A 16,812-nucleotide genomic window follows, 5' to 3' on the forward strand; every position below is an offset into this window, starting at 1 on the left:
TCTGGGCACCCTTTTTTTTTTTAACTATTACCATCTGGCAGATGGTACAGGATAATAAAAACAAGGACAAATAGGCTGAAAAACAGCTTCTATCCCAGGGAAGTAACTCTATTGAATCCTACTGTATAGTGCAATATTAATGCAATATCAGGGGTTTTCAATTCAATGTATAGAAGGTGAAGGATGTGTGTTAGTGTTTATTTTCATAGTCATAATGTACACTGAAAATGGTATTTAATTTCATTGTACGAGGTGCAAGGACAATAAAGTAAACTAAACTAAACTAAATTTTAATGGTGATAGAAGAAGAACTCATTTAAATTAGAGCTTTCAGAATACTTGAGGATGTTCAACATACTACGTGGATTTTTTTTTTAAACAATTGCATGTATGTGCCTGTCTGTGGAAGACAGCTACAAGTCTGCTTAAAAAAAAAAAAAAAAGCTTGGTTAATTTGCAGCAAACAAGTTACAACACCCCATTCCTGTAGACTTATTCAGCAAGAGTTGCATTGGTGTTGCTGGCAAAAGCTGGCTTGTAAAGCCATTTCCATAAGTGCAGCAGATCTCCTATGTAATTAATTACAGGCCATTGATTTTGTTTAATTACTCTGTCTTAACCTTGCAACCTCCACAACGGCCCAAATCTTTTCTTGTTCCTTCCGGAGTAAGTTGACTTCTTTGAACAACCCATGTCGTTCCTTTCTCCAACCTGTGCTATGCAAAATACGTTTGTGCGATGGCACACCCTATCAAAGACAATGACGGCAGCAGTCCAGCATCATTTCATCTCTGTGTGTGTGTGCCATCTTGGATTATGCCCTCAAAGCAACACAGGTGACATTTCATCCTGGGATATGCATCTCATAAATAGGAGTGGTGCAGTGGCCTAGAGTAGAAGCCTCTCGCCTTACAATCAGGAGGCTGTGAGTTCGATCCTCGGTAGAGGCAGATATTTCTCTCTCTGGTTACAATGAGAATAAATCTGCTGAAGAAAACTTTGCATTGGCCACGGGAAGGGCATCCCGCCATTAAATACCCTGCTAGCTCCACTCAGTTGCCCAGATTCCACCCTGCAAGGGATTATGGGGTCATTAAAATGATGATGATGTCATGATGATGATGATGATATACATTTCATAAATAAATGCATTTTTTAGGCTAAAGTTCTTTTTAAGAGTTATATCCTGCTTTCCGGCTGCACTAAAGTCTGTGACAAGTCATCCAAAATGAACAATGGCTCCAGCATCCCATCTATGTGCTACAGTGTGGGGGTTTGTTGGGCTGACCCTTCCTTTTCCCCTCCTCAAGGTGCAGATAATGGTGGGGCGTCATCTGGCAACTCCTCAGGAATCCCATCCAGCACCCCAGCCGGCAATTCGAAATCAGGTTCCAGGAACCTGAGCGCATCAACCGGAGAAAAAGAGGAAGGCAAGAAAGTGAGGCGTCAGTGGGAATCCTGGAGCACGGAGGATAAGAACACCTTCTTCGAAGGCCTCTATGAGGTGGGTGCTTTAAAACGCTGGGAACTGCTACGGGTCTCAACTCACAACAGTTCATTTAGCTACAACGGCACTGCCAAAAAGCGATTTACGGCTGTTTTTTCACCCTTATGACCGTTGCAGCATTTTCATGACCCAATTTTGGGTGCTTGGCAACTGGGGTCAACTCCTACAAAAATATTTCTATGGTCCTTTTAGAGTTGCCAACAGAAAGGGAGGAGAGGGAGCACCGGGCAGCTCGCATTCCATCAATGTTTTCAAAGATAGTAACTAGGTGACTGAAGTTTCTGCCGTGCAAAATTCTAACTGGAGAGCATGATTGATGACTTTTGGCTATGGATGTGTCCCATTGGAGAATATGAATTACGATACACCCGGGTGTGTGTGGGGGGGAACCAGGGTCAAGGGTGACAGTGAAATGTGTGTCTCAGAGTCAGCTACACCCAGGCAGTGCCGGACATGTTAACTCCCAATAAATCCTTTTGAAGTTTTGGAAGGCCGGCTCGAGACTCATCATTTAAATGGGGGTAACTTTCGGAGCCCTGACAGCCGGTTCATAATTATGACCGTCGCAGCGTCCCGAGGTTGTATCATCCCCTCTTGCAATCTTCTGACAAGTCAGTGGGGAAGCCAGATTCCCTTCGCAACCAGGTTACGAACTTAGCAACCGCAACGATTCCCTTAACAACTGCAGCAAGAAAGGTCGTAAAACAGGTCAAAAACCCCCCACTTAACAGATGCCTCACTTAGCAGCAGAAATGTTGTTCTCAATTGTGGATGTAAGTACTGTACATCCCGCACCAGAGACACACAGGAGCAGTCTTTTAAGGTACGCTTTAAAACCCGTCCCAATATTTTCCTGTTGTGAGAAGTAGTCAAACGGTACAGGTAAATCCTCGAGTTACGACCATCATCAGGACCAGAATTTTGTCTTGCTATGCAAGGTGGTGGTTTAAATGAATTGTGCCCAACTTTGCAATCTTTTTTTTTTCCAGGGTGGTTAAGCAAATCACGGCAGTTGTTACGGGAATCATGCAGGGTGGTTAAGCAAATCACGGCTTCCTCCTTTGGCTTTGCCAGCTGGGAAGGTCGCAAATGGTGATCACATGACCCTCAGGGCGCTGCAACAGTCATAAGTACATGCCTGTTACCAAGCGCCTTGATTTTGATCGTGTGATGGTGAGGATGCTGCAGCAGTTGTAAATTCAAGGACCGGTTATAAGTCCCCCCCTCCCCCAGTGCCATTGTAACTTTGAATGGCTGCTAAACAAACAGTTGTAAGTCAAGGAGTTACAACTGTATGCTCCATTGATGTATCTAAGCAGTCTAAAATACAGTGGAGCCTCAAGTTGCAACCGTAATCCATTCCCGGACTCCGGTTGCAACCCAATTTGGTCATGTCTGGAAGCATGACCGACTGCGCATGCGTGCAGTCAAAAAAAACCGGCACTGAAGGGGAAATCGGTGCAGAAAGGGAATCTTCCCACGCCGATTTTGTTCACCACCCAATTTTTGAATCATGACCCAATTAAAAAATCAGGTGGATTTTTTGTTTGCCACCCGATTTGGTCGCGAACAGGAATGTTTGTGAACCTGAGATTCCACCATACATACGTTATCCCAGCATTTTGAAAGTATTTATTTTCAATGAATTGTAATCTACCAACCGTGTTTCACCTCTGTTTCAGCTGCATTGTCTGGGTTCCTGGGAGTTATAGTATGAAGAAATTCACCAGAATTTTGTCTATTTAATTCTATGGTTAAATAAGATTAAATTAAATAATTAAATAAAATAAATAAATAAACATTAAATAAGGTTAAGAAGGATGGATTTCTACCTGTGTGTTTTGTAGGATTCTGAATGCTAGCATTCATACAGAAAACCTATTTTCTCTAGCCATTCTGAAATAAATGTCGAAATTCTAGAAACCTGAACAGCCTTCTGGCGGCTCTGCAGAAAATCACATGTAAATGTAGATTTCAAACTGTCTAGTGGTATGATGTGAAAACACATCCTTTTCCCCAAAAGCCCACAAACCTTTTGACCCAACTCTGGAAGATGTGTGTCATCCAATTATTCCTGCTGCCCTGCTTCTCACATTGTAATACGTGCGTTGTTTTTTTTCCCAGCATGGCAAAGACTTCGAAGCGATTCAGAACAATATTGCCCTGAAGTACAAGAAGAAGAGCAAGCCCGCAAGCATGGTGAAGAACAAGGAGCAGGTCCGGCACTTCTATTATCGCACCTGGCACAAGATTTCCAAATACATTGACTTCGATAATGGTGAGCACCGCCCTGAAAAGGTTGGCTTGGCTTCTCTGAATGGTGGTGCAACAAGCTAGTGTGCTTTACGTTTGGATGGACAGCTGGTAGATAGGGAGTAGTAAGGAATGTTTAGGATTTGCCCAGAGCATGTTCTTGTTCAGACCAATCGGGCCTCCGTCCAATGGAGTTTTGCCCCATTTTATGATTTTTCTCCCCACACTTGTTCAGTGAATCACCGCAGCTCTTAAAATTAGTAACATGGTTCTTAAGCAAATCCAGTTACCCCGTTGACTCTGCTTGTCAGAAAGTCGCAAAAGGAGATCGCACGACTCCGGGGCAATGCAGCCGTCATAAGCACGAGTCAGTTGTCAAGCATCCAAATACAAACCATGTGTCCGTAGGGATGCTGCAACGCTCATGTGTGGAAAAAGGGTCATAACCCGCTTTTTTCAATGTCATAACTTTGAACGGTCGCTAAATGAACTATCGTAAGTCAAGGACTCCTTGTATTAGTACAGTGCTTCCATGGTGAAGGATTTGCTGGTGACATCTGTGTTGTCTGGGAGACACCCAGTTCATGCATCCCCCTTGAAGTTGCTCGCCAAAGTGGTACCTGTTTATCTATTCGCAGTCACCTGCTTTCAAACCGCTGGCTCAGTGGGAGCTGGATCATGTGATGGGAGCGTCAGCTTTGGAAGCCATATTGAGATCAGATGCTCCCACGCTGCCACATTTGAGCCTGGGAAAGTGGGAGGGGGGAATTTATTGGAGTATATCTAGTTAGACACAATAACACTCTTTTTCTGATTCAAGGTCAGATTGTTTTGCACATAAGTGAGAGGACGTCTTAACTTGGGACAGATGGTGATTGGGGCATGTGATGTGATGAAGGGTGCAGGGGATGGATTTTGTAGTTTTTTACTTATTGTAAGGAAGCCCGGAACTTTCAGATTTGGGATTCCCCAGTTGTGCCAGTTACTATCCGAAAAAAAAGGAACCTTTGAGAAGATGTCTGTCTAGGAGTTACTGGGCGGAATGGAGGGTTACTGGAACGCTGACAGGGAGTTCACCCCGCCCCACAGCAGCAATGGGTCTTGAACGTGAGGCTGTCAATCATCAGCCCAGCATTCTAACCTCGTGAGCCACCACGTTCCATCAGTTATCATATAATGGATAAACTAAAAAAAAACAGTATGAGGATAGAAGAATTACACAGCAGCATAACATTTTTTTATATCTTGAATAATCAAGATATAAAGATAAATGTGGGCTTAGGTGCCCGTGTCAATCTAAAACCAGCTATGAAATGTATCCCTTTATCGAACAATAAATTAATATAAATTGCAGGGAGACCTACCCGGATCAGGTATGGTGGACATAAATGTCAGTATTTGTCTGCTAGGTTTATTTTTTAAAAAAAAATAAGAGGTTGTTGAGTCTTAGTTTAATCCAATCACGTGCAAGTTTGTGGTATATTCTTTTCCCTTGAACACCTGTGTTTTTCTTTCTTTTGCAGTGTTTTCTCAAGGGCTGAAAAAATCCTCCCTTGAGCTTTATGGCTTAATTTGTTATGGGGAGCTCAGAAAGAAGATTGGGGGCTGTGAGTATACTGTTTTTTCGATGCCATGGAATTAGAAAGTACGGGGCTTGCCTCTTTATCTGCCGTGGAAAACCCGCTTCCCGACCATTTTGCCAGATGTTCCTCATTTTTCCCTCTACAGTATTTTGCACATCGCTCTGCAGTGTGCATTTCTTTGGCTTTGTGTGGGAGAGATTTCCAAGCATAATCTGCAGTTTGCTCTTTCACGCAGAGTAGAAGGAAGCAGAAAACATGCCAGCAAGCATCTGTTATTTGTGGGTGTCATTTCACAAACAATGAGAAATCTGCTCATCCTTGCCTAGCAGAAGGATGTAAGAACTACGCAGGATGACTTATGCGGAATTGAAAGCAGGGATCATATCTGACTACAGATGAGGAATGAAAACTAAAATGCATTCTGAGTAGCTTTTCTTTAAAAAGAAAACAATCCACTCAGTATCCGACTCGTCTCATCTAAAGTGACCATACAATATTTGTATTTGGTTTTATCTTACACTCTGGTCAAAATTCGCAAATACGACTTGTCCTATTTAATCATTGGAAGTAAGGAATGTTTACTCCTTACTTCCAATGTTTATTCCTTATTCCTTATTCCTGCTGGAATTGGATATGTCTAATTCAATGAAAAGAAGGACTAGGGGAGACATGATAGCAATGTTCCAATCTCTCAGGGCTGCCACAAAGGAAAGGGAGTCAAGCTATTCTCTAAAACACCCGAGGGCAGGACAAGAAGCAATGATGTATGGAAACTAACCAAAGAGAGAAGCAACTTAGAACTAAGGAGAAATTTTCTGACAGTGAGAACAATTAATCAGTGGAACAGCTTGCCTGCAGAAGTTGTGGATGCTCCAACACTGGAAGTTTTTAAAAGATGTTGGATAACCATTTGTCTGAAGTGGTGTTGGGTTTCTTGTCTAGGCAGGGGTTGGACAAGAAGACCTCCAAGGTCCCTTCCAACTCTGTTATTCTATAGATTCGGCCAATTAGAAAAGCCTTGATGTAGGACCTTTTACATTTCTCACTGGATAATGATTCTTTTGAGGAACTTCGCCTTGTGTCGAGGGAAGGCTACCTGTGGTTGTTGCAAGAAATGGTCTGTGTCCATGTTTGATTTTGCAACATATCTTGAACCAATTCTGCTGGACCACGTGGATCTCTTCTATTTCCTTTATTCCAAGAAGTCTAGGCTGTCGTTTGACTTTTCTCACGTTTTCTTTTACTCTCTTAACAGTTGTGCGAAGTCCTTCGTATACAATTAAATGGTACATGTTTGATGCCTAAAATGCGTTTTCTAGAGTAATACAAAGAATCTTGCTCTGTTGATGTTTAATTAAAATAATATCATTCCCACCCCAATCCCGGAATGACAGTTTTGTAGTGATAAAGATGGTCCTCGACCTGTTAATTATTTTGTGCAGTCATGTTTCGTTTTTTATATTCTGCCCATGATTTTGATTTTTTTCATATTCTCTAAAGGCATGGATGACAAAAACGCAGCTAAACTCAATGAGCTGATCCAAGCTGGGTGAGTAATTTATTTTGAAACATATCTGTCACGAATAATGGCGAACATACATGTCCCGGGTTCAACGTTGCAGAATCCAAGCTGGGTCGGTCACCGAAACCTGAGCTTTTGTCTTCAGAGTTTTCAGGAGAGAAGTTACCTGAAGAGGATCATGAGTCCTAAAGACAAAACAAAACCTCTGTCCTGGTGACCGATCCAGATTGGATGATTGCTGTCGTTTACATCTCTCTTTCATGTTACAAATGCTCAGACATAATGTTATCTTGTACTCTGTCAAGTGACTGATGGAACTATTTCAGTATATTTTGCACGTTTGTAAGCTGCCTAAAATTTTTTGGAGAGGGGTAACTTTCATTGACCTAAATAATAATTACATTAATGTGATCATCAAGAACGACCGAATGCTTGCTTGAGATTTTCAGTGAGAAAATAGCCCTGCCCTTGATTTGGACCCTATAAAGACAAATATTTGCTACTGGAAGGGAGTAGATTGTGCCAAAGATTTTTGTACTTTCCTGGTGATGTCTAGTGGTTAAGACATCAGGGTAGAAAGGAAAAGAATGTGAGTTCTAGTCCCTCCTTAGCCACAAAAACAGCTGGGTGACTTTGGGCCCATCACCAGGAGACAGTGAGTTCTAGTCCTGCCTTAGCCAAGAAAACTGACTGTGACTTTGGGTCCATCACCAGGATACTGGGAGTTTTTGTCCCTCCTTAGCCACGAAAACCAGGTGGGTGACTTTGGGCCCATCACCAGGAGACGGTGAGTTCTAGTCCTGCCTTAGCCATGAAAACTGACTGTGTAACTTTGGGCGCATCACCAGAATAGTGGGAGTTCTACTCCCGTCTTAGCCATGAAAGCCAGATGGGTGACTTCGGGCCTGCCACACACTCTGAACCCAGTTCACCTCACAGAGTTGTTGTTGTGAGGAATATAGGAGGAGGTTGTGTTGGATACCTTCGCCCCCACTTGAGTTATTTGTAAAAATAACAAAGGCGGGCTATAAATAAATCAAGCAAAATAAAACTTCCAAGCCTCTCACCCCCTTTTTCACATTCTTTCTAGAGCTACAACGGTTCGCTACAAAGGCAGGAACCTTCGTATCAAGGCCCCCATGTGCCGGGCTCTGAAGAAGCTCTGCGATCCAGATGGTACGTCATAAATTCTGGGCAGGAAAGCTGCTTGGCGCAGCTGGCAGGGAGGAAGACCTCCGTGTGCCACCAGCCCTGCCATCCGCTGTTTCATGGCAGATGGTGGGAAGCACCAGAGAGAAATTAGATACGCGAACCAGGCACGCGTTTTATTTGCAAGCCTCGGGAAGCTGGTCTGAATCGTCCGATTCTTTTAAACGTTTTCTATTATGGGCTGTCCCCGAATTACGACCACAATTGATCCCGAAAATTTCTGTGGCTAAGGGAGACACGGGTGAAGTGAAATGTACCCTCTTTTACGGCCTTTCTTGCCCCCATGGAGTGAATCATTGCGGTTGTTAAATGAGTAAGGCGTTTGTTAAGAGAACCTGGCTTCCCCATTGACTTTGCTTGTCAGAAGGCCGCAAGAGGGGATCCCATTGCAATCGTCATAAATGTGAGCCGGTTGCCAAGCACCTGAATTCTGATCGCGTGACCTTGGGGACACTTGTAATCCTTACGAGTGTGGAAAACGGTCCTAAGTCACATTTTCAGTGATGTAACTTCGAACTTCGACAACTAAATGTTGTCAGTCGAGAATTACCTGTATTTTGTACCTGTTCAGCTATTCTGGGTCCATGTTCCAGTTGTGTAATTGTAGAGCAGGTTGCTTTCCCTCTCCTCGATCTTCAAATCACACAGCAATCCCACGGGTAATGCACCTTACAGGTAGTCCTCAACGTACGACTGTTTAATGACGGCTCAGGCTTACAACAGCCTTGGAAGAAGGGCCTTCTTTTATGACCTATAGCAGTGGTGGCTAACCTTTTTGGGCTCCTGTGCCAAAAATTGTGCGTGCGCTTGCACGCTCACGTGCCAGCAACCAGAAGGCAATGCCCCCTAGCATGCGTGCGCAGTCCCCCCCACCCACACACACACACACCGCCCCCTTACCTGCACTGCACCTCACAGCTGATTTTCGGCCGGTGTGAGGCCTTTTTCGGCTTGAGGAAGGCTTCTGCAGGTGGAAAAACAGGAAGTGACGAAACGGGGCTATTTTTCGGCCTGCAGAAGCCTTCCTCAAGCCTTTGGGAGGCCGAAAAAGGCCTCAAACCCACCGAAAATCAGCTGTGAGGCGCACACACGCGCAGTGAGGTAAGTTTGCCTGCAACTCGTGTGACGGCACAAATGACTCTGCGTGCCACCTGTGGCATGTGTGCCATAGGTTCGCCATCACAGACCTATAGGCACTTAGGACTGTCACGCCACTCCTGCCATCCCATGATTGCAATTCAGGTGCTCGGCTTACATTTACACCCGATTGCAGCCTCCTGCAGTTATGTGATCATGATTTGTGACCGTATTTTTGCCCGCTTTTTTTGGGGGGGTGAAATACCCCATTGGTAAAGTTGGATTCACTTGACAGCTGTGTGGTTCGTGTAACAACCACCATAAAAATTATCATTAAATCGGGTGCGACTTCACAAATCAGGTGCGACTTCACAGAAATTCCCAGCCCAATTGTCCTAAGTCAAGGACTACCCAGTATTTGCCTCCAGTGCAGCTTGTCAGGGATGATAGCTTCATCTCCTTCCTGTCTTCCAACAGCCCTCTTTTCAAGTTACCATATATGGGCATGTTTCTCTTATGCTGTTGCTTCCAGCCTCATCATTTCATTCCCTCAGCCCCACTTGGTTTCCTTGCTATGTTACCTGACGTTACCTTCCATTTGTCCTCTACCTGAAGTCTAGAGGGATTATTTGTTTCTCAGCCCAAATAAAACCTGTTTTTGATTATTGATAGACATATATCCTATTAGAGTGTCTTAAACCTTCGGTTACTTACTAGAAGCGAGGTGGCACAGTGGTTAGAGTGCAGTACTGCAGGCTATTTCTGCTGACGGCCAGATGCTTGCAATTTGGCAGTTCGAATCTAAAATGAGGCAAAGCTCAGTTAACAATTGTCTGGCTTAGTAACAGAAATGGGGCTCCGTTGTGGTCATAAATCAAGGAGTACCTGTAGATTGTTCTCTTGGTGTGCGATTTCCCCAAGCATTTTGCTTAACCGGGCTCACAGGTAGGATTTCGAGCAGGGGTGGGTTTCAAAAACTTTTTACCACCGGTTCGGCGAGTGTGGCTTGCTGGGCGTGCTTTGCACACGTTCACACATTTTGCACAGGCGCAGAGGTGTTCTAATTCGCGTCCTGCAAGCCTGCACAATCTCGGTCGCTTCATCAGCTGCCGCGTGGCACTCTTCTGTGCCGCGCAAAGCAGCTGCGCTTCAAATTTAGCGGATAAAGGGTGAGTATGGGAGCGCGGGCAGGCGGGCCCAACAGCAGAGCGGGGGAAGAGAACCGATTCCATCTCCGCCGCTCATCGCTCCTACCGGCTCTCCAGAACCGGGCAGAACCGGTCGAATGCCACCACTGATTTCGAGCATCCCTTCTGCTGTGTCCTACAGGTATAAGTGATGAGGAAGATCAGAAGCCTGTGCGTCTTCCCCTGAAGGTCCCTGTGGAACTGCAGCCACGGAACAACCACGCATGGGCCCGTGTGCAGAGTCTGGCCCAGAACCCACGTCTCAGGTCCTTCATCAAGGCTGGCTGTGGGAGGTGGATGGGTAGAACCTGGAGCCTTGAAGTTGGACTCACAGCAACAAGCAAAATAAAGCGGCTGTCTCATTTGAGCAGAGAGTTTGGGATGTCGCTGGGCATGTTCTACAAAGAATTTGAGCCATTAAAAACAAGAAGAGGAAGATTGTAGGTCTTTTTTCCTCTCCCCTTCCTGTTAAAATAGGTGTTTCAGGGACCTCCTGTCCCGTGCTGCTGTTCTACGCCACTGTTTTATTTTTACCCTACTTCCAGTGCAGTAAAAATGGGAGTAATAAAATCCTAAGTTGGGTTGTAGGTAGAGAAAGGGAAGGGCGATGTTTGCTTTGCTTGGCTTACTTCGGGATACTTGGTTCCCTCGCTAACAATATCCCTTATTTTCTGATTCTTCTCTTCTTTCTTCCGTGACTTGACAGAATGATCGTGGAGCTGCACCGGAAGGTATCCAGCCTCATTGAATTCCTGAAACAGAAATGGGCTCTCCACGAAGTGCGTATCGTATCCTTTCCCTTAACGCAGAAGTTAGTGGGATGGAATGTAGTCTGGATTCCCGGGAGGGAGGGAGGGAGGGGCTGCCTTCCACGGGAACAAGAGACATCGCAGTTAAGACAGTTCGTGTGGGAGAAATGGGGTGAGGACAGCTCCTGCCTAACAGTTCCCAGAGTATCTGTTTAATAGTGCAAGTAGTCGGTTTTAGTTTGCCAAGATTTTTGTCTGTCGTTGAGGAATAATAAAGGAAGCTACTCAGAAGAACCTCAACATTTTAGAGGATTTTAGAGCCTGTTTCAATTAGTTTCTTCCTTGTGCCAAAAATTGGCATTTTTAACATTACAGGCAATCCTCGACTTAACAACCACAATTGAGCCAAAAAAAATTTCTGTTCCCCAGTGAGACAGTTATTAAGTGAGTTTTGCCCCCATTTTACGACCTCCCTTGCCACAGTTGCAAAGTGAATCGCTGCAGCTGTTCAGTTGCAGAGTGAATCTGACATCCACGTTGACTTTGCTCTCAGAAGGTCGCAAAAGGGGGATCACGTGACCCCGGGACACTGCAAACCGTCATAAGTATGAGCCAGTTGCCGAGCGTCTGAATTTTGATCACGTGACCATAGAGATGCTGCAGTGGTCATAAGTGCGAAAAACGGTCATGGTTCACTTTTTTTCAGTGTTGTTGTAAAGTTTGAATGGTCCCTGTATGGACTGTTGTAAGTTGAGGACTACCTGTACATTAAGCCATCTCTCCCATTTTGAACAAGGGTTTTCCTTCCCAGTTTTTTGCATTTGCAGTCATAGAATCGAATAGAGAAGAGAAGAGAATTAGAATAGAATAGGAATAAAATAGAATGGGAATAGAATAGAATAGAATAGAATAGAATAGAATAGAATAGAATAGAATAGAATAGAATAGAATAGAATAGAATAGAATAGAATAAGAAGAGAAGAGAAGAGAAGAGAATAGAATAGAATAGAATAGAATAGAATAGAATAGAACAGAATAGAGAATAGAAGAGAATATAGAATAGAATGGGAACAGGATAGAATAGAAAAAAAAAAGAAATTAGAATAGAATATAGAAGTAAATATAGAATAGAATAGGGATAGAATAGAATATAGAGTAGAGGTAGAATAGAATAGAATATAGAGTAGAGTAGGATAGGATAGAATAGAATAGAATAGAAATAGAATAGAATAGGGCTGGAAGGGACCTTGGAGGTCTTCTAGTCCAGCCCCCTGCTCAAGCAGGAATACCTATACAATCTCAGACAAGACTGTCCAGTCTCTTAAAAAGCTCCAGTGATGGAGCGTGCCCATGATTTCTGACTTATTAGTAGCCCTCCTCCTCCTCCTCTCTTCAGGGCTTCCAACAAAGTGGCGCTGACTTTGTTTGGGGTTTATGGGGAAATATTTACAGGTATGTCCTGTCCTTTTTTTTTTTGCTTCTCCACACCTGTCTTCCTAAACCTCCTTCCTGTAGAGGAAAACGCTCGCCGAGAGGCAGCTGCAGGATTGCAGAGACGCTGAAACCACCAGCAGCTATTCCGAAGAGAAAACAACGCTTCACCTCTTCCCGGGGGAGAACTGCACGCTGGCGCCCCTGCCCGAGGTTGCCCGCGTGGTGCACTCCAAAGCCTTCTGCACCGTGCATTGGCAGGAATCGGGGCGCTGCAAGCAGAGTACGAAGGACGTCCACCTGTTGCCCCCCGCCCAAATCCTCGGCATACAGAGCGGTCAGGGGACAGCCAGAGGGCAGGTGAAATACTCGCGGGGGGCAGAAAATAAGGGCGGAGCCAAGCCCGAAACCGCCGCGGAAGTGATCAAAGCTCCCCAGTTGATCCCTGACCCCGTCCCGAACCCGGACGATGGCTCCCGCGAAGCTGGGCTCGCCGAAGGAGCCTCCTCGGAGCCCAGTGTCGCCAGCCAGCTCCCCAAACCGCCCACTGAGCTTCAGGACCCGAGTGGAAGCCTGGAGAAGCCCATCCCAGTGGCCGAGAGCAGAGAGGCGGTGCCTGCCGTTGCCTCGCCTGCCGAGGTAGACGCCGGCCGCGCCAAGTGCAGCTGTGTTGATCTTCCGCCGGATTTGGAAGAGCTCTCCCTGCTCGATCCCTTTCCCCGTTACATGAAGTCCTGCCACGACCTGATTGTCCCCGAGAAGTGTCTCTGTGTGGAGAAGCTGGATCGAAAAGAGGGGGTTGCCTTGCCGGAAAGTTCTCCTCCCGGGGGGGTTTTCCCTGGCGGCACGGAGACCAGCAGCCGCAGCCCCACGCAGCCGGCGAGCGGCAGGGCAGACATGCCCAGGGTCGGCCATCCATCCGCTTCTGAAACTCAGGCCTTCCGCTGCTCCGGACTTCAAGCGGAACCCTGCGCGAAGGAGCTCCATGACGTCGTAATGGAGGATTCTCAGGAGAAGATCAACACCTCATTGCCGCCACTGCCGCCGCCGCCTCCTCCACCACCACCACCTCAGGGACAGGCGGTCTCAAAGTCCCCCAAGGACGACCCCAGCCGCCTCGCGCAGCAAGTGCGGGAGAAGGGATGGAGTCTGCGGACCTCTGAAAGCCTTACCTTGGCTGAAGTCTACCTCATGATGGGCAAGCCAAACAAATTGCAGCTAGAATACGACTGGCTGGCAGTCTTGGGGCAGGAAACCCAGGATGCCGGGGAGCCGGTCACTGAACCGAAATCTGTTCCTCCCTCAGCCGCTTTTCATAAACAGAAACTCCTCAATTGCCTCTTGAAGCTCATTTCTTCTGAAGTTAACCCCAAACCGGTAAGTGCCCCCTGGTCACCTCTTTTTAAGTCATCCGAATGGATCTCGTGAACGAGTTTGGCTGAAGGCGGCCCGCCTACCTTTCCCAGTTATCCAGATGTGGCCTTTAGATCTTTTGCAACTGGCTTGCCGCTTCCCTTCTCTGCTTGCCTGTCTCCTGTGAAATAAGGACCTTGGGAAGTAGGTTTATTTGGGATAATTTGGCTCTTCTTTTTAAGCTTATTTGCGACAGTGGTTAATATTGCATCTACTGTTCATTGCCATCTAAAAAAAAAAGAACAGAAAAGGCAGAAACAGGGACAATTTTCATCATTTTTTTTTTTTTGGTTAGACATAATCTTCATTTAACAGCCACAATTGGGACTGGCAACTCTGTTGTTAAGTGCTGCAGTAGCTAAGCCAAAATTAACCTGACCATGTCAGACTACCTCATTTCCACTTTGGGGATTTCACTTCATATATATCCAGCACAAAATTACGGTTCTAAGAGATTCATTTTTAGGTGGGCATGTATATGTAGATAATGTGTGCAATAACCATAACTGATTATGATGTGTAGATTCATACATATATAAATGTATAAATAGAACAATTTTAGGTGGGCGCAACCAAAGTTTTTATGAGGTTTACTGGGTTTCTAGGTTAATCCTTAAAAGCTTTTCAAAATGCTGAAACACTCGACTTAAAGCAAAGCATTTCTGGACCCCTGAGCTAGACCACAAGTGAATAAACCACTATCCTGTCCCACCATGGTAGTTCTGAATGTTCTTTGGAATATCTGCTCTTTAAACTTGGATAATGGTGATGAAGGGGACTCAGTGGCTAAGATGCTGAGCTTGTCAGTCTTTCAGATCGGGAGTTCGAACCCCTAGCACTGCATAACGGGGTGAGCTCCCATTCCTTGTCCCAGCTTCTGCCAACCTAGCAGTTCGAAAGCATGTTAAAAAACGCAAGTAGAAAAATAGGGTCACCTTTGGTGGGAAGGGAACAGCGTTCCGTGCGCCTTCGGCGTTTAGTCGTGCCAGTCACATGACTACGGAGACGTCTTCGGACAGCGCTGGCTCTTCTTCGGCTTTGTAACGGAGATGAGCACCGCCCCCTAGAGCCGGAAATGAGTAGCACGGATGTGCAGGAGAACCTTTACCTTAATGATGAAGATGGTTTGAAGCATCCTGCAATTGAGACCTCGCTGCTTCCTTTCTAGATCCCTGAAATGAATTCCGTTGCAACCTCCCCCATCAAGCCTATTCAAGAGGAGCATGCTTTGACACCTCCCGGGAAGGTGATTGCCATTAGCACCAGGAGTCCGGGCTGTGCTCGCAATCAACCTGCGCTTCATAAGAAGACCTTTTCCCCCAGTGCCACTCCCAACTCCTCAGGTGAGTCAGTCGTGCAGAAAACCTGTCCACCCTGTGCTGTATCCACATAGACGTGCCCCTCCCCGCCTCTTCCAGATTCTGTGCCTAGGAAATCTCCAGATTTGGGGATCTCTCAAATTCATTGTTCAATTGGGCAAACAGTGGAGTGAGAGAATTGCTCTGTCGTTTGGAATTCGACAACTTGCAGCGAGCTGCAGGTTTGTCAGTTCTCCGAGAACAGAATGGAAGAAGCCTCCACGGATGAGAAACAAAACATTTTCAAAGAAAAATTGGCAAGGAAGTCCAGTTGCCTTTTGGAAGATCACCTTTGGGGTCTCCCAGAGCTCTTGTTTCTCAACCTTGGCAACTTGAAGATTATGTGGACTTCAACTCCCAGGATTCTTCAGAGATGGCAAGATACCATGAACAAAGATATGCAAGCCACGGGCCTGCGCCCTGGAGATGCAGCTGATTGTGCAAAGTGGCGTTCAGGGTTCCGAAAAGCGGAACCTGCGCCTGCGGGAATACGCTAAGAAGGAGAGGAGGAAGGAAGGAAGGAAGAAGTAGTAGTAGCAGCAGTAGTCCTAGAATTCTTCTAGAAGGCTGGAGAATTCTGGGAGTTGAAGTCCACGCTCTAGTAAGGTGGTTGCACTTTCATATCCCTGGTTCCTTGTGAAATTCACACCTTCCTGCACATCCACATAGGTTTATGGAAGTACTTCCAAGACTTTTCCTAATAGAAGTCCGGTGTCAACTCATAAAATATTCCTATGGTCTTTTTAGAGTTGCTAACAGAAAGGGAGAGGGGAGCGGTGTGGCAGCTTGCAAACCGAAACTGCATTCCATAAATGTTTTCAAAGATAGTAACTAGGTGGCTGAAGTTTCTGCCCTGCAAAATTCTAACTGGAGAGCATGATTGAAGACTCCTGGCTATGGATGTGTCCCGTTGGAGAATATGAATTATGATACACCCAGAGGGGTGAGGGAAAACCAGGGTCAAGGTGTGACAATGAACGATGTGCCTCAGAGTCGGCTACACCCAGGCAGTGCCGGCATGTTTACTCCTAATAGATCTTCTTTAAGTTTTGGAAGTTTGGCTAGAGACTCATGATTGAAATGAGGTTAAGTGCCGGAATCCTGACAGCCAGCCGACTCCGAGACACATCCTTCATGGTCACCCTTGACCCTGGTTTTCCCCCCACCGCCTGGGTGTGTCTTTTCCATTAATCAATGTCTTTTATCGTTTCCTGACAGGTTTCCAAAATCCTTCTAAGCCCCTCTTGGTGGCTAGTTGTTCTTCAAGTTCCAGCAACCCTGATGCCGACGGCGGCCTCTTTGCCATCCCCACCACCCTCCCACCGAACAGCCGGCATGGGAAGCTTTTCTTGCAAAACAAGGAAACAGACCTGAGCTTCCGCCAGTGCTTGGATACTATCAGTGTGAGTCTTGAAATGTGTAAGCGTAACGTTAGGAGAAAAACCAACCCAGCCTTCCCTCGTAGCTGGTAAAAGTTAAGCAGCTCGTCAGCTTTGGAAGCCATACTGAGATCCGATCCTCCC

At 45.8% G+C, this 16,812-nt stretch overlaps 1 protein-coding gene across 3 annotated transcripts in view; it reads left to right on the forward strand.

The window, feature by feature from the left end:
• Positions 1–16,812, forward strand: part of CRAMP1 (cramped chromatin regulator 1) — a 43,349-nt gene that overhangs the window by 10,741 nt on the left and 15,796 nt on the right. For all 3 annotated transcript variants that reach the window (XM_026682472.2, XM_087973307.1, XM_026682471.2), the window contains exons 3-12: positions 1,311–1,504; positions 3,632–3,785; positions 5,284–5,367; positions 6,844–6,892; positions 7,956–8,041; positions 10,481–10,604; positions 11,045–11,126; positions 12,603–13,895; positions 15,100–15,274; positions 16,508–16,692. In XM_026682472.2, coding sequence (XP_026538257.2) covers positions 1,311–1,504; positions 3,632–3,785; positions 5,284–5,367; positions 6,844–6,892; positions 7,956–8,041; positions 10,481–10,604; positions 11,045–11,126; positions 12,603–13,895; positions 15,100–15,274; positions 16,508–16,692 — 2,426 coding nt within the window. The remainder of the gene's footprint in view (positions 1–1,310; positions 1,505–3,631; positions 3,786–5,283; positions 5,368–6,843; positions 6,893–7,955; positions 8,042–10,480; positions 10,605–11,044; positions 11,127–12,602; positions 13,896–15,099; positions 15,275–16,507; positions 16,693–16,812) is intronic.

The sequence above is a fragment of the Notechis scutatus genome, chromosome 12, assembly GCF_049901735.1.
Source record: "Notechis scutatus isolate UNSWTSFEM ecotype Mainland chromosome 12, rNotScu1.2, whole genome shotgun sequence".
Lineage (NCBI taxonomy): Eukaryota > Metazoa > Chordata > Lepidosauria > Squamata > Elapidae > Notechis > Notechis scutatus.